We start from the raw sequence: 21950 nt of genomic DNA on the forward strand, positions 1-21950 counted from the left end.
TTGCTCAGAGGCAGGTAGGGACACCCAAAGTCTCAGCCAGGTCAGCCAAAGGTTTTTCCCAGGCTGGTCAAAGGCCATTTTTTGTAGGCAGTCGGGTTTCTAGCAGTTCCCTCTTCAGTCCTCCCAGATTTCCTCCCTCTGCATCACTTGCTTGCTATTGATGTTGTTAAGTCTTTCTTCAGCTTGTGAGTGCTATAAACTATTTATAATTTGCTTTTAGGAAAGTTGCTTCTCTTCTGTAAAGGAGCAGACTCCTCTATTTTTCCAAGGGTGCAGCAAGAAGAAATCCAACAAACAAAAGTCCATGTGGACCGCAATGCTATGGTGAGCACACGGATGGAATTTGGCTGGCTGCTGGGGTCAGGAAAGCCTTATTCCAAAAATAGGGATATGACCTTGCTTTGGAGGGAAGTGTTGAAAATGTGAGTGTTGCTTCACATTGTTTGATGTCAGGCTTGTTTCTTTCTCTGTTTGGTTGGCTTCCACCTTTATTTGATATACTTATATGGTCTCCATCACTGTTGTGTCCAAGCATCTCCCAGGCAAGTTAAAAATAGAAGTAACATCAGCAGCCTGGTCCCAGTCATGGTGGCACCCAGTCCCTGCTCTCCCTGCTGGCTGCATGCTCTCAGCCCTGGTCCTTCTCTTAGTTTCTGCACATAATAAGCAGAGCCATGATTACTCTGGTGGGAAGAAGTTACTGTATAAACACAGAAAATTGCTCTTTTGACACAAGCTAACAAATTATCCCTGCCCTCAGGGTCAGTACTGCCAGAAGCATTGATGGTAGACAAAAGCACCAACCCTAAAGTGAGGAGCTGTAAAAAATCTGGATTTAGGGCATTTGTCCACTTTATTTTCTTTCCCTCCTGCTGCCAGGATGGCTACCGAACACTGTGTGTGGCCTTCAAAGAACTAACTGAAAAGGAGTATGACAAAATTGACAGACAGCTCAATGAAGCCAAGATGGCTCTGCAGGACAGGGAGGAGAAGATGGCCAAGGTTTTTGACGACACAGAAGCAGACATGCACCTGATTGGGGCTACTGCTGTAGAGGACAGGTAAAGAGGTGACTACCACCAGCCCTGTGGTGCCTGTGGTTCCTCTGATGTGGCCTTGTGGCCTGGACTTGCTGTGGTGGAACTGAACAGCCAGGCAGATGCTGGCAGTGTCCAGGGCAATTAATTACACCATGGCACAACCCATTTCACAGTGCTCTCATTGCTTAAATTTGCTGGTGTAGCAGGAATTGGGATTTATTAATGAAACTACAGAAATATTTGCACTTCTAGAGAGTGAATTAAGCATGCAGCATTAATTTGCACATCAAAACAAATTCAATTCCACATTCAGTTATAGTAACTGCAAGCATAAATTAAACTCTTACTGAGGCCTAAGAATCAAGAGTATAAAGCAGTGATTTCTCTTTTTACCTGCAAATAAAAATTTGGTATTGCTGACTTGTAATCCTTATTCCTGTGGCAGTGGTCTCTCCAGCATGGGAAAAGTCAATTAACTTCTCTTGAGCTGGTGTTTTCTACCTGCAGAATCAGAATCAGGGTTAAGTGGATGAGGTGTGGGCCAACCTGCAAAGTGATGCTTTACTTCTGCTTGCAGGCTGCAGGAGCAGCTGGCAGAGACCATCGAGGCCCTGCACGCAGCTGGCATGAAGGTTTGGGTGCTGACAGGAGACAAGATGGAAACTGCCAAATCCACCTGCTACGCTTGCAGGCTCTTCCAGACCAGCACCGAGCTGCTGGAGCTGACGGCGAGAACGGTGGGCGAAAGGAAGGAGGATCGGCTCCATGAGCTGCTGCTGGAGTACCACAAAAAGCTGATTCAGGATGTTCCCATAAACCGAGGAGGCCTGAAGAGGTAAGTGAGCCAGAGGACCCAGCTGTGTGCATTTCAGATGCAAATTTGGTATTGAAGTAGGACCATGCTGTGGCCCTGGGGACCGGTTACTTGCAGACACTGCGACTGGTTCCTTTGCTTTGCTCATCATCTCCGGTATTAGTTTGCTTTGAACTTAATTGCACTGTTCCTTTAGTGAAGAGCACGTGTTAAGCCTAAGCTTTTTAAAATTGCTAAGCCCCAAAAAATGGACAGGAAGAAGATTAACCCAAAACCATTTTTTTTCACTAAGATGATACAAGCAGCTAGGTTGACTTCTTAGTCTGATTAAGTTTCAAATGTGTTCCTTGTTGTGCCCCAGAAGCTGGACGTTGAGTCAAGAATATGGACTGATCATCGATGGCTCAACGCTGTCGCTGATACTCAACCCTTCTCAGGACTCTGGCTCTAGCAATTACAAAAGCATATTCCTACAGATCTGCCTGAAGTGTACTGCAGTCCTCTGCTGCCGGATGGCTCCGCTGCAGAAAGCACAGGTATTTACCTCTCACTGCCTGAAGCACATCACTGGCTGATGTGACGCACACTGAATTCATCAGCTGGGACTTGACCTGATCATCCTAATCAAGCAGGACTTCTCCAGGCTATGTGTAAGCCTCGTCTGAGCTTCAGAGCACAATGAAAGCACATCATTCTTTCAAATCTGAATGAAAACCCTTTGTTTAATATGCTGACAGGAACCTGTAAACCCAGGCCAATTAGAAATAAACAAAACCTGCCAGTTTCCTTTCTTTTTTCCTTTCCAAATTTGTCAAGTGGAGTCTGTGACTTCCTCACTCCAGCAGATGATGTTCCAGCCTGATAAGTGATGTGTTTCTGCACCCTGAGATGCGTGAGAGAACTCACCTTTGGGAAAACAGGGTCTGGCAGAAGGGAAGAGCAGGATGTTGCTGCTGGGGTTTGTTTTGTGCACAACTGGATTGGGCTTTTGCTCTGGTTGTGACTGCAAAGCAAGTAACAAGGGCTTTTATTAACCTGAACTCTCCAGGTGTTATATTGCTGCTGTAAAAGCCTGATTGCTTGTCCTGGGGGGAGCAGTGGGAAGGTCTCTGGAGGCTTTTAAACTGAATTTTGGGTTCTGCTGCTGTCCTTTTTTTAAATCTTCTAGATTGTGCGAATGGTGAAGAACACAAAAGGAAGCCCAATAACCCTCTCCATAGGGGATGGTGCAAATGATGTCAGTATGATTTTGGAAGCACATGTTGGAATAGGTAAGTCCCTGAAACACCCATCTCACAGCCCAGACCTGTCTGCTCTGGCTGGGGTTCACTACTGAGGTGCAGTTGGTGTTTCTGATTGCACATGGCTAAACCAATCCCACTGGAAAATGTGGGAAGTCTGCTCTTGCTTTCTTTGGAGGCAGAGTTTAACTCCAGATTAATGCTTGATATCATAAAATAGTTTGGGTTGGAAGGGGCCTTTAAAGGGTCTAACCCCTGTAATGAGCAGGGAGATCTTCAGCTCCATCAAGCTCCTCAGAGCCCTGTACAACCTGACCTTGAATGTTCCCAGGAATGGAGCATCCACAGCCTCTCTGGGCAACCTGTGCCAATGTTTTACCATCCCCACTGTAAAAGAGAGAGAGATGAGATCATCATATACTGCTCACCTGTGCTAGTACCAGTCTCTCTGTCTGATATACTGCAGATCATGTTCAAAAACTCTGTGACCAAAGTAGTGGTGGTAAGGATTGCTTGGGGCTCAAGAAAAAAAGGGACACAAGCAGCAAAGAGATGGGTGATTAATGGCAGTTGCTGCAATGGCAGTGCACTGAAAGTGTCAGCCTTCAGTGCTAACTGGTGGCAGCAGCTCAGCACAGGGACCCACATGTGTTTGCTGGGGCTGAGCCCAGGTGTGTTGTGTCTGCACTGTCCATATGACTGACAGCAGGTTGGAAACTCCTCCTGCCTGTCGATTGGTGTCTGAAATATGAGAGACTCCTGTAATACTGCTGAAGAAGGGTCAGTGAAAGAGAAAGGACATGTTCTTCATTTGGGGCTGTTGGAAACGCTGTGGTGCCCTCTAATGAAGGGGATCCAGTGCAGTTCATTTGGATGTGGCTTTTGTGAACAAAACAGCTCTGTGGGGATGTCTCAGGAGGCTGAGCAGCTGCAGGGGAGTAAGTGAGCTGCGTGAGATGCAGACCAGTCCACAGGGAACCAATTCCTTATCTTTCATCAGGTTTGCCTAGATACCCTTCACCACACACTTACACAGGAAATCACAGAGAAGCCTAAATATAGCTTAAAAACTCCAGAGGCAGGTCTGAGTGTTGTGGAGCCAAAACCACACAGAAGGTATTCATGTTTGGTCTTCTGGGGCACTCAGGAGGGAATCTCAGCTTTTGTCATACCTCAAGACACTGAGTGATGTGAGCAAACCCAGTGGGCAGAATCCAGATTCCAGCCCCTTTGGGATTAACCCCTTGCCATGCTTCTGTCTCCAGGGATAAAAGGCAAAGAAGGACGCCAGGCCTCCAGAAACAGTGACTATGCTGTGCCAAAGTTTAAACATTTAAGAAAACTGCTACTAGCACATGGGCATTTATATTATGTGAGAATAGCACACCTTGTACAGTATTTCTTCTATAAGGTAAGGGGCACTGTGCAGCTGATTTGTTTGTTTATCCTATGCATTTCTTTGGCAATAGAATAAAATAATAAACAGGAAAAAAATGTGTAGGATATTCTGTAGTTCTGTTTTCCTTCCCTGGGACAGGCTGTGTCTGCCATGTGCCTGTCCATTGAAAACTGCTTCCAGGGGAATGTGAGCATTCTTCTAGTGTCTCCTGCAGATACTAACTGCTCACTGGATTGGTTTCGTGCTTGATTGAAAAAGTGCCCTACCTTGTCTGATATTGTAATGTCAGACACTAATGTCTGATAACAGGAAAAACTACTTGGATTTAGACTTGAGAAGTCAAGTGCTTCCCTGCTGACCATTTGTCTTTTGTTTTTCTAGAACCTTTGCTTCATTTTACCACAGTTTTTATACCAGTTCTTTTGTGGATTCTCTCAGCAGGTAACTTCCAGTAATTTGTCTATAAAGGCAAGATAAAAAGCAAGTGGCATAATGAGGCTTCCTAGCAGAGACTTGGCTTTTGGCATCCTGTCCCTTCACCACCTTGCTCTAGAGGACAGTAGGAGCTGACCTTGTTGCTCAACACTATATCTGGAACATATTTTGAGACCATAACTGAAAAGAAAGCAATCTGCTTTCTTTCCTTTCCCATCCACCAGCCATAAACACAGGTGGACACCTTCCTGAAGTAATGAGAGAAGGGTTTAGCTGGTTTGTCAGCACCTGATTTTGCTACTTCTGCTTCTCTTACAAGAACAAGTTTTGAAAGGTTTCCTGATCTTGTCTGCTCTGCTGCATTTTGCTGCATTAAAAATGTCACTCAGAAGAAAGAAAGGTTCATTCTTTTATGACTTCTTTAAAAAAAGACACACAATGAGTGTTATCAGAGCTTTGCTTAGTCCAAGTAAGCATCAGGGAGGCAGATCTATGTGGTGAGTGGGTTCATGTGATTGGAGACAAGCTTTGGCTTTTGTGTCAACTTAAGGGGCTTTTGTGTCTATTTGGGCTCAAAAGTAACAGGAAGAGTAAGTGGTGAGAGATAATTCTCTGCTTGTTTTGGCAGAAACACTTGCCTTTCTCTTTTTGTAAAAAAAGAAGCTATAGTTCTTCTAAAACAGTCTAGTCTAGAGAGGTACAGGAGGCATCAAATGTATTAATAGAAACGGCAGCACAAGAGCAGCAAGAGGAAAGCTGTGATAAGGGCTGTTCAGTCATGTTTTTCTGGAGGATAAGCTGGAGATGAGACCAGCCAGTTACAAAACTTCTGTCAGTGGGAGCAGGTTCTTGGGCATGCAGCCCATGGGTGTCTTTTTCCCCCTTGCATTGCATGCAGCACAGCTCCCATCCAATGAAGCTGTGCTATGTGACAAAGGGATGGATCTCTAGGGTATGTAGCAGACAGGGGCTGGAAATTTATGGATTAATTTCTTCCTGGAGAGACCTTTTTCTATCTGTCTCATTTAACCCTTTGTTCCTCTTCTAAGCCACTGTATGATGCTGCTTATCTGACCATGTACAACATCTGCTTCACATCGCTGCCTATCCTGGCTTACAGCCTCCTGGAGCAGCACATCAGCATCGACACGCTGACCTCAGATCCTCAGCTCTACATGTGAGTAGTCCTGGGCCGGGTAAACCTCTGCACAACTCTGTTAGCCATGGTTTGAGTTTTCTTGGTGCAAGAGTGTAAGCAGGTGTCCCTCTCCTGTGTCAGGGATGGGATCACCATGAAGTGCAGAAAAAGCCACTTTTGTCCCTCCTGGCTCAGCTGTTCCTGCATTCAAGCTGAGCAGCCTTGTGTTTACTGCCTATTGCTACTTGTTTATGCTCTCTGACAGTATCTGGTCTAGCAAATGGCACTCTGTATCTCTATGAAAGAGAAAATTGTAGGTGGAATTCATCCATAAGAAAAATCAAGCTGTGAGTGTGGCCAGACCATTCATTCACATTACCTTTGAGCCAGGCAGTGGGAGCCAAGCACATGATGGAGCATGTAATGCAGGGAGGGGAGATGCAGCTTTCAGGAGGAAAAAAGATCCATTCATTTTCAGAAAGATGAATGTTTTTGAAGCCCAGCTCAGGCAGGTGATTTCTCAGCTTGTCTGAATGGATATGGTCCCCCAGGCTTCCCCTCCACAGACCAGGTCCCCTTATCAGAACCCAGGGAGCTCTACTCATCTATCCACACACTATTTTCTGCCACGTTGCCCAGGGAAAGGACAGCTGAGACTCTCTTTCTGCTTTGCTTGTCATTTTCTCTCCTTGGTTGCAGCAGGGAGAGGCTCCAATCTTGCACAGAAACAGATGCTTTCCATCTTCCTCCCAGCCCTGCCCATACACGTGCTTGGAGCAGCCCTTCAGCAAGGCTAAGGAAGATGTTTTTTGGAGGAAACCCCTCTCCATGCATGCCTGTTGCTAATTCCCCAGCCTGGCAGTCAGCTCAGCCTGTGGAAAAAGCCAGGTCAGGGCTGCTGTGGTCAGTGGCCTGTGCCAGCCCTGTTGCTGTGGTGTGATGCTCCTCAGCAGTGGAGGAGCTGCGTGTGGCACAGCTGTGCTCGAGCCAAGAGCAGTCTCTGTGCAGAGACAGCAAAAGGAATTATCAGGTGCCTAAAATACCGTGTGAAAGTTGTCTTAGGTATAGAAAAAAGCAGCAAATGCAACAAGAGTTGTAAGGCTGGGAAGGGGCTTGGGTGATTTTGAAGTAAACACTCAGAGCCATGATTGATTAGAGCTCTATATCCCTTCACTCTAGGACAAAATGCCACTGTCTGTATTTTTAAATAGCTTGGTAATTGAATATTGTGCGACAGAGAGCAATAACAGCAGGCCCCTGTGCCTTCCCCTGGTGGGCTCTCTGATCTCTGGGGTCTGTCTGTTGAGGGGAAACAGCCTTAGTCTGAATATTCATGACCGCATGTGCTGCTGGATGCAGAGCACCTGCTGCACTGCTGCTGGAGGAAGTGTTGAGCTGCTGCAGTACAGATCCTGAGTCTGGAAAAAGTCTGTTTATTACGAGTGCTGCAGGACAGAAATGGGAATGCAAAACAGAGCTCACAGGGAGGAAGCTGCTTGTATTTTCTCTCCTTGCAATACTCCACACTTCCAATCTGGTTTATCCTTGCTCTTTTCTCAGACCCAATTTGTGATATGTTATAACATGGCCATGGCATTGTTGTGTGTAGGTTTCAATAGGATCTTGTTTCAGAAACTGCAGTTATAGGAGCCCAGCACCACACAGGTTTGCAAAGTGCAGCTTGCTGAAAATGGATGTATTGTTGCTTTAGGAATTAAGGAGAATAATGCAAAAAAGGTGGAGACTTCAAAGAAAGTAATCTGAAAAGATAATGATGCAGGGAACTGTTTTTAACTCCCTCTTGCCCTGATAGCCACCCTCCACTCCCCACACCCTGTGTGTGATCCCTGCAGAGCTTTGCTCATAGCTCATCCATTTGTTGCTGCTGCTGCATCCATGCCAGATCTCATCCTGTATTCAGCCAAGAGCCTCCTGATACAACCCCTGTGATAAACACACCCACCATACAATTCAGGAGGTTATTTTCAACCTGTGCAGAAAAACACCACTTCAGGGAACAGGACTTGCAGAGCTTTTCTCAAAAAAGTACTTTGTGCATTCAACAAAAAGAGGGAAGCACACCATGGATTTCATGCATCCCATACAGCTGCTCTTTAGCCTTACCCTGCTTTTAAAATTTAGCAGATAATATCAGATACCATGGGCAGTGCAGGGGCTGCAGGAGAGGTTCAGGACAGCGTTGTCTCTGTTCACTTTGTGCTTTTTTCATCCAAGTTACCTAGAGGAGAAGGACAAAACAACTCATATGCTGAACTTCTTGTGATTTCTCATGATCAGCAGCTGCATATGAAAAGTGTTCTTTATGTCCTGGCAGGTATTTTTGTGGTTTCCCCCCTTGCCTCCTACTGCAAGGGCTTGCTCCAAAACCCCCCAGTCGCCTGGCTACGAGGAGCTTTGCAATGAATCCTAAACGTGGTGGTGATGGTCTTGTTACTCCATCTCTTGGCAGGAAGGTGTCAGATAATGCAATGCTGCAGTGGAGGCCGTTCCTGTACTGGACCTTTCTGGGTGCCTTTGAAGGACTTGTGTTTTTCTTTGGGGTTTATTTTCTTTTTCAAAGTTCATCGTTGGAAGATAATGGAAAGGTAACAGCACCAAAAGAAAGGAGGATGAGTGTTTGTTTTGTGCGCTGCCTCTGATATGCCTGGCAGGGAATATCTGCATGCTTAATCTGTGCAGTGTGTCTTGAGTCTTGTCCAACAGTGTAGCCTTGCTTATGGTGTGATTCTGCAGCAAATGCTTGAAATAAAACATTTTCCAGATTGCCATGGAAACAGGGCAGAGCTGGTTACACTCACTAGGTAAAATGACTAGTCTTACACACAGCTCTGTTCCTACCCAGTGAGCTTTGCACAGTGCTCATCCCTTCTTCTGTGTGATCCCAGGCATTGGCCCAGGGCAGGAGCAGTGTTTGTCCTTCCCACCAGTGACAGCCTGAAATCCGGCATGTGCTTGGCTGGTTGTGAGCAGCTGAATTAGTCCACCTTGATGAGATGGTGCTCATTAGTGCAGACATGGTGCAGGGCTGCTTGTGTGCTGTGCCTGCTTGGGGGTGTGATTTCAGCTTTCACTCTCTCTTTGAAGGCTGGTGCTGGCCTTTTGCTCCTGTTTTGGAGCCAGCAGAAGTCTCCAGCTGCTGGAGGCAGCAGGATGTTGTCCCTGCTGCCTGCTTGTTTGTGCCTCTGCTGTGGGGATGACCACTTGCATCACCGCATGAGCAAAGTGTGGGAGCTGCTGGGGTTAACTTGCACAGAAAGAGGAGCAAAAAAGATGGAGGTTTATTTTATTTTTCCTTTTTTCTTATTTTGCTGGTTAACTGAGTACAGAGCAAAACGTTAGTGCAGGGCGGCTGCCACGCGTGGTGGCCCAAGCTGTTTCAGGACCCTTTCCCCAAGGGAATGTGCAGCCTGTTATTAGATCCTGGCTAATGGGAAACTTCTTTACACCATCATTTTTGACCCTTGAAAATACCTAAACTTTTTTTAGCAGCTAACACTTGGAGAAAAGCTGATGAAATTTATGTATGTATAACCATACATTGTATCAATGCCAGCATTTATGGCCCCAGCTAGATGTAGTCAAGCCCCTGTATTGTCAAATCAGTGCCCTTCTGTATCTATAGCCATTCTGGTTGTATTTGAATGAAACATGAAGCACTGATGTTTTGTGAATGCCTTCAGAGGTTAAGTCTATGTGACACTACAATAAGATCTGTGGTTATGTCCTGTTCTGTAAACACTTATGCCCATAAGAACTGCTACCAGCAATTGTTCATAATATCCATGTATGTTTGATTGACTTGTTTTTCACTCCTACTGGCTAATTTTTTTGCATTTTTTGAAAACTTTTACATTTCACTTTCTGTTTTAATGTTTGCATTCAGATCTTGACAGCCTTTGGTAAGCATCTCTCCCATTCATTGCCATCATTTTGATTTATATACAATATCTGCTTTTCTTTGTGTGCATAGTCACTAGTACCCACAAACCAAACCAGATGGAACAGTACCCACTGGTGCACTCTGAAGAGGGGACTGCAAAGAGATTATGATGATGAGTGTGGCGAGAAAGCAGAAACTGAGTAAATTGCCAAGAAATCCTGAAATGCAGGTGGTGCAATGACTTGTCCTCGATCGACATTGCTGTTAGTAGGAGGTTGTCCCTGTCACCATCCCAGCTCTGGTCACCTGTCTGTGTGGCACTGCATGGCACAGGGTGGTGTAGCAGGCAGTGAGTCATCTGTGTGCACCTGGAGCCTGTCCGAGTGTCCATGTCCCGTAGCAGTGGCTCCCTCCCACTCTCCCTCTGCTCCCTGCTTGCACCCCATCCACATTGGCATTTCTGTGCCTCCCTGGGAGAAGGTTTGGGACGCCTGTGGCAGTGCCATGTGTTTTGCAGGTGTTTGGGAACTGGACCTTTGGGACAATTGTTTTCACCGTGCTGGTGTTCACCGTCACTCTCAAGGTTAGCATCTCCCTGCCTTTTTCAGTCTCTCATTGCAGGCCTTTTCCAAGGTTTGTGTATGCACTGTAAAATCCTCTAGTGAATGTGCTGAAGATTAAGTGTCTGAGTATTTTCCACCACACTTAAATCTTCTCTTCTTCCATAGAGGCAGAACCTGCTTACTTTACTTTGTGTAGTCTGTGGTCTTTACATGTTTGTTTTAATTATTTTTCTATTTTTTTCCCTCTTTTGAGGACACCAGTTAGTTATGGTTGACTTTTCCCCACACTTTCACCTCTTGATGTTCAGTTCCAGCAAGAGGAGAGGGAGCAATAGAGAATTTGGGTTTGTCCACCTTGTTTCAGACAAGGCTGAGTGCCAGTGATCGCAAAAGGGCGTGTCAAGTAACAATAGCAAATCTATTTTGATTCATGGAGCTTTCAAGAACAAGCTGTTTGTATAAGATCTTACAAAAGGTCTTTTGTGTTTGGTTCAGGACAGCAGGTGGTGGTGACAAGAGGCAATTACAGTCCCTGTAACCTTTAGATGTTTCTTTTCTGTAGCATCAGGGGTTGCATCAAATTTATTCAATTTAGAAGTGTCAGTTACAATTAGAATGTCACTGTTTCCCTGCTAACATTGTGCCTGACTGTGGACATCGAAAATGTTTTTCCTGGTGCCCGTATGCACAGAGGTAGCTGTTTGGAGAACCTTCAATCTTAATGTGAAACCAGTCTGAAATTTCATATAAATACAATCCAATACTTTCTGCATCTAAAGCCTGTTTTGTCTCTCTTTTTATTCCCACAGCTAGCGTTAGATACCCGATTCTGGACGTGGATGAACCACTTTGTGATTTGGGGCTCCCTTGCTTTCTATGTGTTTTTCTCATTCTTTTGGGGAGGAGTCATTTGGCAAGTATCTTTTCTTCTTCCCACTGTGCTTTCTTAGGGAAATGCCCAGTGCTGGCTTTGGCAATGTAGCATCCCCTCATGCGGGGTGTCCTGGGATTTCCAGGTGGCAGGGTGTGTGCAACCCTGCTCCTTTCTCTGCTGAGTGAGGAAGGGATGCCTCCATCCAACACCCACCAAAAGCCAGTGCTGGAAGAGGGCTGGTGCGTGATGAGATGTGTTCGAGGAAGTCTCAGCCCACCAGAGGGAAGAGCCTGAAAGAGAGAACACCCTGGGCATCATCCAGGTGCTCAGCTTTGGCAGGGGGTATTTGCTTTTCTGCCCACGGGATCATTTCTGATGCTGAGGCTCTTGTCTTTATTGGGAGGTTCTAGAGTAAACCTCTTAGGATCTGTTTGTGCATGTGGATGAGAGAGACAGAAAGAATTTGTGGTGGAAAGAACCCCAATGAAACAGAAGGAAGGAAGAGATGAGGCAGATGCAGAGCAAGAGAACCTGGCCCTCTGGGACAGAGGGAAAAATAAACAGGAGAAAGCCAGGTCCTGGTGTTGAAACCATGGATCTGAGTAGAAGAAATTCTCATTGATTTGAGTGCACCCAGGATTTTAGGTTTAATGTGTCACCAAAGCAGGGGAGCATTAGTACATTGCAAACGTTACCACTTTTGTATTTCCTGTGCTGCAGTAAATGTTCAGTTGACATTCAGAGTAGACAGCATTTCTGTTTTACACCTTTGCTTTTCTATGGGCTGGTGCCATGGGCTATTGGCTGGATCCCTGATCCAGCAATCTGCTAATAAGAATGTGGAACAGAATTGAATATCTTCTATGGGGGTCACAAGCTTTAGCTCTTCAGTTAATTTTTGCTGACCAACAGATCCCGATCTGCAGTCTAGCCACATCTCTATGCTAAATGTGTGAGTTTTCTACTGGAAACTCTTTCTACTGTTTAACTTGCATAGCTCAATATTTTTGATCTAACAGTAAGCAAAAACTGCTTTGGGATCCTTGTCATCAGTTATTGATGAGGTGTTTTTCATGAGCAGCTGATGGTTGTTCTCCCTCATCAAGGAAAGGAAGGGGCAAATAACCTGTTGTGATTGAGAGACTGGATTTCCACTATCAAAACCAAACCAGAAGCTATAGAAAAGCCTGAAGTTGAAATAAAATGACCTGGTTTTTGATGAGGTGAATAATTTATCTTTCAGTGATGGTGGCTAAATTCAAACTCTTTCCCACCCTGAAAAGAAACAGATGTGGAAGATGCAAAATGGATCATGACAATCTTCCAGAAATAGTGCAGCTGGAGGCAGTAGATGGATTGGGAGAAGGATGGACAGTGTGTTTCTCTGCTGTATCCATCTCTGTCTGAAAGAGAGGCATAACTGCTAATAGCTTTACCTGAAATCTCCTTTGATTCTGATCATCTTGGAAAACCCATGCTAACTAGAATTTATTTGTATCCTTTCTTTTTCAGGCCTTTCTTGAAACAGCAAAGAATGTATTTTGTATTTGCTCATATGCTGGCTTCTGTTTCCACATGGCTGGCAATAGTTCTCCTGATCTTCATCAGCCTTTTTCCAGAAATTCTTCTAATAGTTTTAAAAAATATAAAAGAGAAAAATCATCAGGTAAGGAACAAGATATTGTGTCACACTATTTTTAGGAAGACCTTTCTTACCCTTAGGTACCAGATGAATCTCTAACAATACCACATACCACTCACATCTCAAGGAAGGCTTTCTAGAGTCCTGTCTCACTCTTTCACATGCCAAAAATGTCAAGAAGTTGTTCTAAAAATACTGCCTAGATCTGTAGCAGGGAACGAGTCAACCTGTGCCTTTCCTTAGTTGCTTTCCCTGGATGGGAATGTGGTGTCTCGTAGAGAAGTGCATCAGCCTTGTCCAGCCTGAACTGATCACCAGACACACCTTATCCTGTCCTGAAAAAAACCTGCTTGTTTTTATGTCAAAAAACACAAGCAGGATGTTCCCCTTGGGTACATCCTCAGGTGCTGGTGCAGTAGGAACAGGGTCAGATCACATTTGCCCATCCTCCATAAATAACCAAAGGCTCAGACCATGGATCTTCACTCTCCCTGGAAGTTGTCTGGTTTCTTAACAGCTTTCCTTCACTGCTGGGGAGGAGGGCTCCCTTTAGAGGTGGAAACCTCTTAAAAGTTTTCTCCATTGCTCCTGCAAGTGGTGAAGGCCAGCACTGCCAGGCTCACAGCTCGCTGTGCTGAGCCCCCTGCCCCTTGTCTCTGCTTGCCCAGAGGGGCTGAACATCCCAGAGGGGCAGCCCCTGCTCCCCCCAGTCATGCTCCCCCTCCTGCAGCCGCTCTCTTCCCCCACAGCATCAGCAAGTCCTGCCCTGGGCCAGCATGTGGGAATTGCCAGCCAGCCCTGGTCTCTTGCCCTGGGGTTTGCATGTCCCTGGGGCTGCAGTAGGGCACAGCTGAAGGGACATGGAGTGGGATAAGATAACCCCCACCCCCTGGTCATTGATAGAATCACAGAATGGTTTGGGTTGGAAGGCTCCTTAAAGATCATCCAGTTCCAGCCCCCTGCCATGGGCAGGGATGCCATTCACTAGATCAGGTTGCTCAGGGCCCCATCCTACCTGGCCTTGAACCCTTCCAGGGATGGGGCATCATTAAAGTTGAAAACCATAGAGATGGTAAAAGAGCTGTGGTTGTATTTTGTGAGGATCCATGTAACTTCTTCCACTTGAGTATGATTTAATAGCTTCTAGCTGGACACCCCTGTTGAATAGGCTGGGAGTGAGTTGCTCTCAGCTCCAGACATATGACAGTTTGGGGACCGTGCCCTAGAAGGGTGACCTGGGGATTTCTGAAGCCCAGCTCAACTCACCTGGGAGGTGACCCATTTTTGCCTTCAGCTGCTGACCAAAGGTCCATCCCCTCTTGCAATACTTACTTTCAAGAGTGCTTTATATTCATTTAACAAAGGCTCTTGTGAAATCACTTAGCAAAGCAAAGTGAGTGTCAACTAGAAAAGTCTCTTCAGATGTGCATCCCAAACAAAACACAGGCTGAGCCATATTTAAATGTACATTTTGAGTAAGAGTTTTATTGTAAGTGCCTGAAGGAGATACCAGCTCTGGATATCTGTCAGCCATCAGACACTAAAGTCAGCTGCCTGATTTGTAAAGGCATCTAAGACCAGGTAGATGATTTCAAATCAAAACCCTTATTGAGAATCCTGACCTTAATATTAAAATATAAAGATCAGTGTCCCAAGGGAAGCATTAAGTGAAAAACAAAATTAGGGACATTGTATGAGGGCCTGCACCACAGCTTGGTGGCCAAGGGTCCCTTCTGGAAGGGGAGGATGGACTTGAGGCCAGGTTGTTGGGCATTTGCCCTTGATCCCAATGGGACAGGGTTTCACCCCCAGTTTCCTATAACACTGCACATCAGCTCTGCTCAGCCTTTATTAAATTTTCTGTGTGGAAATGTGGTGGCTGTTTTTATTTTGTTTTGGTTCTGTTTGGTTTTTTAACTGCAAGAAGCATTTGTGTTTTCCTTGGTTTCTGCCTTTCTCTTTCTTGTACTGCAATTTTCTGTCTTTTGTGCTGTTGTGAACTAGGTAACGAAGCGCCTTCCTTCCTCAGGAACATCTACTATCTTCATGCTTTCTCAAACTTCCAGTAATCACAGCTTTTCTTGGAGTGAATAAGGTGATTTCCTTTCTGAGTCACAATGTGTTGCTTGCTCAACTGCTTTTTTCTTCCTTCTAATGCCTAACTCCTGAAAACCCACATTTAGATTTGCTCACACAGCAGAACCTTGCTTTTCCCCACCTTTTGCCTTAATTTAAATCTTTCACTGAAGTATTTTGTTTGTCTCTTCCCCTTGGGTCTCTTGCTGCACCTCAGGTGGATGAGCTGATCGTGCTCAGGATGTCCAAGTGAGGTGGACACAGACAAAGCTGGTTACACTCTCCTTCCTTGCTGTAGTTTTGTGTTAGTGGACCAGATAGGAGTGGGACAAGGTGGAATTAATGTTGGTTGTCCTCTGGATGACTTGTCAAATGACTCAGGCTTGTCTGACCTAGGAGGAGCTTTCCCAGTGCCCACCTTGCCCAGTCCATCCCACTTGTCAATGCTGCCATTGTTCTTTGTGTGAGCGATTAAGCCACAGCCCACAACCCTCACATCAAGGGATAGTCTTGGACTTGCTGACTATGCGACTGGTGGGGTCACCCACAGCAAAGCACCTCGATTACATGTCCCTAGTGTTTGGATTCACTGCAGATCTCCACGATTACTTGCTCTTCTAAAAATTCCAGTTGTGTGGAGAGCAGGAATGTCTTCCTCTTCCCTCAAAAGCACCTGCAGCATAAATCTCCAAACATTTTGAGAAGCAGGGTCAGTTTCTGAATACCTCCCATGCCCCTTGCACTGCAAAACCCAGCCAGTGTTAGTCACCGTGTGTTGCTCCATCCTTTATGAAATGACTTAGCTGTAAAAGGGGTTCTGTGTCTTGAGTTGTTTGACCCAGGCAGGCTGAGGGTCACATGTGCTATAAGTCTCTTTGCCTCGCTGTTGCAGAGCAGCAGGAAGGCACCTGATTCATTGTCAGCCAGACCTTCTGTCAGACCTCTTCTTTTAAGAACATTGTCAGATGAGTCTAATGTGTTGTAACAGGTACCCTGTCCGGAGGAGTTGGGCTGGTTTTAAAGGCATTGATTAACCAAATGTAACCCCCTCCAAATCAATTAAAACATGGTTCTTGTAATCCTCTTGACTATCGGTGTGGGGCACCTGTCCTTGTGGAATGGAGATGCAATGCTTGGGATACATTTTAATTTAGGGATGTTGTACTATCCAACTTCTTCAGAATCCCACATCTGTACAGATCCTTCCAAATATTCATCAATATGTAAACAAATCGTTCAATCTAGCAGTTATTTCAATCTAATATTAGCAGAAAAATTAAATTGAGAGTGCAGTCTGAATTGTGCTAACACCGGTTATAAAAGTTAATGCTGATACATTTACAGTGAAGGATGGAAATCTCAGTTGTTAAAATGATTCCAGTATTGCATCTGAATTGTACCAAAATCCCTTTCTCTAGGGTGCATGCTGTTCTGTCAGATAGAAATAAGTATGTTTAATTCATCTGCATAGATGGAAACTAAACACATGTACTTATCTCTGTGTGTCAGCACATGGGACAGAGGCATGTCTTGGTATCTGTGTGTCTGTACACGCACCCGGAGCATCCTCGTACGCGTTGACTTGATTTTAAACTTTGTTGTAAGCCAATAGCAGAGTAGAAAAAGTAAAAGTGCCTAATTGAATTCACAATTCTGTTTTTAGGGGAGATGTTATGTGTCGTGTCTGCTGCAAGCATAAACCTGCAGATTATCTACAAACCTCTTGCAGCTTTGTGCCCACACCTGCTGCTAAAGAAATCAGGTTTATGGGCATGGCAGGGCCAGCAGCTAGGTTGCCAGGCCTCCAGTGCAGCTGGCACCTGGCCTGTGCAGCCAGTCCTTCCCCACTGACATTAGGTGGTGCTCTCCACCACCACATACTGGTGCAGACTGGTGTGGGAGGTGGCTGGACCAGCACAGAACAGGATCCACAGGGGACAGTTGGGGCAGATGCCACTTTTAGACTTCATGCAGCATTTTGCAAATTGTGAAAATGGATTTATCATCTGATTACTTGGTTGTGAATATTTGGCACTTTTATCATGAGCTAATCATTCTTCTTCTCCTATATAATATTTTTTTTAAATAACCCAGGAAAAGGTTTATGAGTTTGGGAATGTAACAGTTGCAATACATGTTTGTTTTCCTTCTGATTTTTGCAGGCTGGCCCCTTTGATCTGCCTGTGTTAGTGTCGTACAAACGTATAGAGAATGGTTATGTGAAGGCTGAAGATGCTGTTACTAATTTGGCAGAAAGATATCCTCTCAGGATACCTTAAAGTGCTCCACACAAACACTGCATATTGATTGTCATGCTGTAGGAAACCCATGGTTTTAACCTGACAGTGACCTTTGATAGTACCAAGGACTGTAAGCAGCCATGCTGATAGAGCAGCCAGGGCACTGGCCCCATGGTACCCATTAGTTTTTGGTCTTGTGGCTTCCCTGCCCTCCCAGAAAAACCAATTCTGCCAAATCCTACATCATTGGAGGCTGAGAAAGCATCTTTAGGAATTCACCCAAAACAGCATGGATCAAAGTGCAAGAGTGAAGTGCCAGCTCCATTTCACACGGGGGCTTCCTCTGCCCGCTGCAGATCTGTCCGAGAGCAGCAGAGCTGCTCAAAGCTTGTGCTCTGCCTGACTGAAGAAGTAGCACAGACTTTAACCCAGTAACATTCCCCTCCAGCCCCCTGAAGGCACTGCGAAGAGGCTGCTCCCTTCACACAGAAGGTGGATGCAGCCCTGGAGCCCCTCTTGGCTGGCAGCTGCCCCCTCCCAGACATGGGTTCCCAGATGCACACAGCAGGATCAGCTGAAAATTCAGGAGAAATCTTTGCTGCTCCCTCTTCCAGGTGTAGCTGGAAACAGTCTGTAGTCTGTCCACAGAAGTGGTGTCCATGTGAAGACCTGCAGTGCTGGGAAGTGCCAGAGCATCCTGCCACAACCCCTTTGCTGATGGGTTTATTCCTGCTGGAGGGTGAAGAAAAGGTTATTTGGTGGCTGTTTATGATGGAAGGAAGCTTTCATGGGGGAGAAAGGAATCCCAAAAGTTGGGCTGTGGCAGACTCTGAGCCCCAGTGCCCAGGATCCTGTGGCTGTGCTTACATTACTGCACTGTGCAGTTGCTCCAACACTTTAAAGGCCTGAGGGACAGTGTAGTCCTTGACTGATCCCAGGGACATGGGCTGTGCTTGTGAACCTGCAGGTGTATAAAACTGCATATTGAGTTATTTGCACTAAGAAAAAAAAAAAAAAGACATTTTAAAATTGAATACATGAACCTGATTTCATTTTACCTTTTTTTTTTTTTTTTTTTTAATTTGCATGTTCTTTTTAAATATACCTGTACCATGGTCATAGGAACTTTCCTCTTTAGGTTCTGCACAGCAAAGATGAGATGCCTGACTCTTTTTTTTTTTTTGTTTTCTCTCTGATACTTCATATGTGGAAAGAGCAGCTTTTTTTGTTGTGTGAAGTCATAAGCAGTGACAGAGCAGCCTGTGTGCCACCGGTTGGTGTGACAGTCCCTCCTTCATGCTGATGTCCCCCAGCAGAACTACTGTGAAAAGCTTTGAGGCTCATTTCAGAAGCAGCAAGCTCTTCGCTGCCACTGGGTTTGGCTCTCGCTCGCTCAGGCTTTGTGTCATGTACATATAACAAAACAATTTGGGACTAAACAAAACATTCCTCTCACCAAATTTTGTTGAACTGCAGACTATTAATTTTTGGAAGAATCAAGTCTTGCTCTCTGGCTGCCATCCCTGTGGTTTGTCTTCAACTGGTGCGGATCAGCTGCTGGCAAATTCTCTTGTGCATCATGAGGACTTTGGATGGGCCTTACCCGAGTGGGAGAGGGGACTGCACAGTCCCTGTGGCTGCTCTGCCATCATCCAGCACAGGAGGGGATGGATGGACAGGACCACTGTATTATACCCTCTGCACTGGCCTCAACACAAGTGTCTGCACCATGTCAGCGAGTGCAGCTCAGCTCCTTGCTGCATGCAAGTCAGGAGCTGCACTGGCAGCATGTGTCCCATGGGCAAAGCTTTCATTTTCTTTTTTTTTTTTTTTCCTGTTTTCCTAGCTCATTTCACAGATCTAAAATTCTACTTGCAGACCTTGTCCCATTCTCAACTTTTCTTACTGAAATATGGTGCCTACAGATCAAGTATACAATGAATACAATGAAGATATGCTCTATATGCCAAATCTAACCATTCTCCTTAAATATACGGTTGCTGACTTGTGTTTACATAACCTTAAAAAAATGGGCGCTAAAATGCCTAATTCCTGTGACTCAAAACCATTCCAAGCCCGAATGGTCCCAAGCCTGACACCTTGCTTCTCTGTTTTGTGTCATGCTCTACTCCAAGGGTCAAAGTCTGTTTCCCTGGAATTCCATTAATGATATCAGTGGGAACAGTGACACTTGAAGTGTGTGTGAACTGTTCAAATAGTCACGTAAACAGGATAATTTCTGCTGCCTGTCTCAAGACAGAGCCTTCTGAGAACCAAATCTTTCTCTTGGTGTTTCCAAGTGTCCTGACTTCAGTTGGAACAAGCCATTGCAATAGCTGTATGTTCAAATCCAAGGTGTGCATGCTGACAGGTGAGGTGGAATTCACGTGGAATGTCTTGAATAGCAGCTCTTTTGGGAAAATGCAATTTTTCTTGGCCTTGGATCTTCAGATAGTGCTCTGGTGTAGTGCTGGGTGCCAGGACAGCCAGACTGCTCTGGTTCTGCAGAAGAGCTGATCCTCATCACTCAGCAATGGCAGAAACAATATTCCTATTGCTGTGGGTGACTTGTGAAATCGGGGGAAACAGGAGACCCCTTTTGAGGTTAGAGAGGGGAAGAAGTGGTAGGGGCTGTAAGGTGTAAGGTGGCAGGATTGGAGAGGCAGTAGTGGGACAGCAATGCTGTGGTGGGTGCTTGTGTTCCCTGATGCCCCCACGCTCACGATGATTATCAGGTACAGTAAAAGGTCAGTACAGGCTTTTCGGTGGAGAAACTTGAAGGAAAAAGGCTGGGATTTTCTCATCATTTGTTGAAGTTTTATCACTGACTAGTGACACTCTAAGATAAGGAAAGTAATTGATTCCCTCTAAAACTCTTGTGTGATAACAGTGGAGCTTGGTGTAGTCATAGCAACTTTTCAAAAATAATCCTAATGGTTACGAGAATATTATAAATTACTTGGAATTGCATAAAAGCTTCAAATTGAATTTGTTTATACACAGTTGAAAAACTTTCCTAATACTGCACCATTTATCCAATTTCCCAGCTATGAATTTTTTTTTAAAACCATGTAGTGTATAGAAAATGTAAATTATATACAGGTAATGAGCAGATACATTTTCAGCTTCTTGCAAAGAAAAAGGACTGCAACCTTACATTTTTTTCACTTAAATGCAATTTTATACATTTATGTTGCTTTATATCAAGGAAATTGAATGTGAATGTTACCTTTTATGAATGCAACTTGCTCTTTTTTCATTACAGAAACTTTTGTTTGAAGTAATCAATAAACTTTGGTATGTTGTTCTGATTAATATATATTTGTTGTCTGTCTCATCTCCTTGGATACTCCTAGGGGGTAGTTGATTGTGTGAGCTTTTCCAGGGCAGTACTAGGGGGACAATCAGCATTTTCACTGGGGGGTAGGTGCCAGCAAAGCCATGCTTGGTTTTCTGATGTGGAGCAGCATTTGCCTAAGGAAACACTGCTTGCTTCTCATACATTTTTATTTTCCAGCAGTGTATTAGCAATTGCTGGTATCAACTGCTGCACGTAGCTGACCTGTGTGCTCTCATCTCATTTCCCTCAAAATGAATGTTTAATTAAGAAAGTGAATCCTGTGAATTAAGTGAACAAATTGATTTAACTTTCTAGAATAGGTGAACCCAGGGCTTCAGCTGACATTTAGGAACTGGCTGAGAAAAATGTAGGTCCATGTGCTTGATTTCCATTCACAAAGTGTTTTCCTTACTGCTCTGTTTTGGTTCTTGGTTCTGTGTCGTGGCTGCCTGTAATAAAGAAGTATTTTTTAATTCAAAGCCTCGAAGTACACCAGTGAGGTTTGCAAAGTGCCTGGTGCTGGTGAGATTCAGGCCCAATATTTGCATTGATGAAATTCCAACAACACAAGGAAAGTGCTGAAGCACAACTAGCAGTGTTTGTATAATGCACAAGAAAAATATATAGACTTAGCTTTCTTTTTAAGGACACGGGTCTGTTTCAAACTGAAATGTTTGTAATGAGAAACTGACAGTTTGAAAAATTCTGGTTTGGCTGCTTTGATCCCTGCAGCTCCCATCAGGCACCATAGGACAAATGGCTGAGCTATTTAAAACAAACTCTAACCTTTCCAAAGCAGCTCCTACTATTGGAAACCAGATACACACGTTGAGAATCTTAATAGTGCCAGTGAGTGATAGTGAAAATGGTCTGAAGAGCTGGAGAAGATTTTACTCTGAGCTGGCTACCCAGGCTGACAGGATAAAAGCTGTAAATATAAGCAATGAGAGACGACCGCAGGTCACCAAGTATTTCAGAAAGCACCAAAATTAGCATTTAAAACGCCCGTGTAGCACTTCTTGTTAGAAAGGAGAAGCAATGTCATGTAAGGTGATTTTTAACAAGAACACCAATTTTTTGAAGGTCAGGCTGTTGGTGTGAGGGCTCTTGGCACATGGAGAGGTCATGGTGTCCCTGTCCCTCGCTGTCCCCCTGCAGCTGTTGCAGGACATGCATCCACAGTGTTCTCACTGTTGGGATTGGGCTTTGCTTCTTAAATTTCCACATGTCTGGGGATAACCTGCTAA

At 44.9% G+C, this 21950-nt stretch overlaps 1 protein-coding gene across 1 annotated transcript in view; it reads left to right on the forward strand.

Annotated features, from left to right (window-relative positions):
- LOC310922239 (phospholipid-transporting ATPase IG-like) overlaps positions 1-20656 on the forward strand; it is a gene marked incomplete at its 5' end in the record, with an annotated part of 62640 nt that extends 41984 nt beyond the window's left edge. The window contains 13 exons of the mRNA XM_083882696.1: positions 221-324; positions 880-1061; positions 1618-1875; positions 2216-2390; positions 3023-3125; positions 4361-4506; positions 4876-4935; positions 5979-6106; positions 8538-8673; positions 10486-10551; positions 11341-11444; positions 12918-13071; positions 17286-20656. Coding sequence (XP_083738822.1) covers positions 221-324; positions 880-1061; positions 1618-1875; positions 2216-2390; positions 3023-3125; positions 4361-4506; positions 4876-4935; positions 5979-6106; positions 8538-8673; positions 10486-10551; positions 11341-11444; positions 12918-13071; positions 17286-17402 — 1733 coding nt within the window. The 3' untranslated portion in view covers positions 17403-20656. The remainder of the gene's footprint in view (positions 1-220; positions 325-879; positions 1062-1617; positions 1876-2215; positions 2391-3022; positions 3126-4360; positions 4507-4875; positions 4936-5978; positions 6107-8537; positions 8674-10485; positions 10552-11340; positions 11445-12917; positions 13072-17285) is intronic.
- Positions 20657-21950: the final 1294 nt, after the last annotated feature.

The sequence above is a fragment of the Zosterops lateralis genome (assembly GCF_965231275.1).
Source record: "Zosterops lateralis genome assembly, chromosome: W".
In the NCBI taxonomy this organism is placed as follows: Eukaryota; Metazoa; Chordata; class Aves; order Passeriformes; family Zosteropidae; genus Zosterops; species Zosterops lateralis.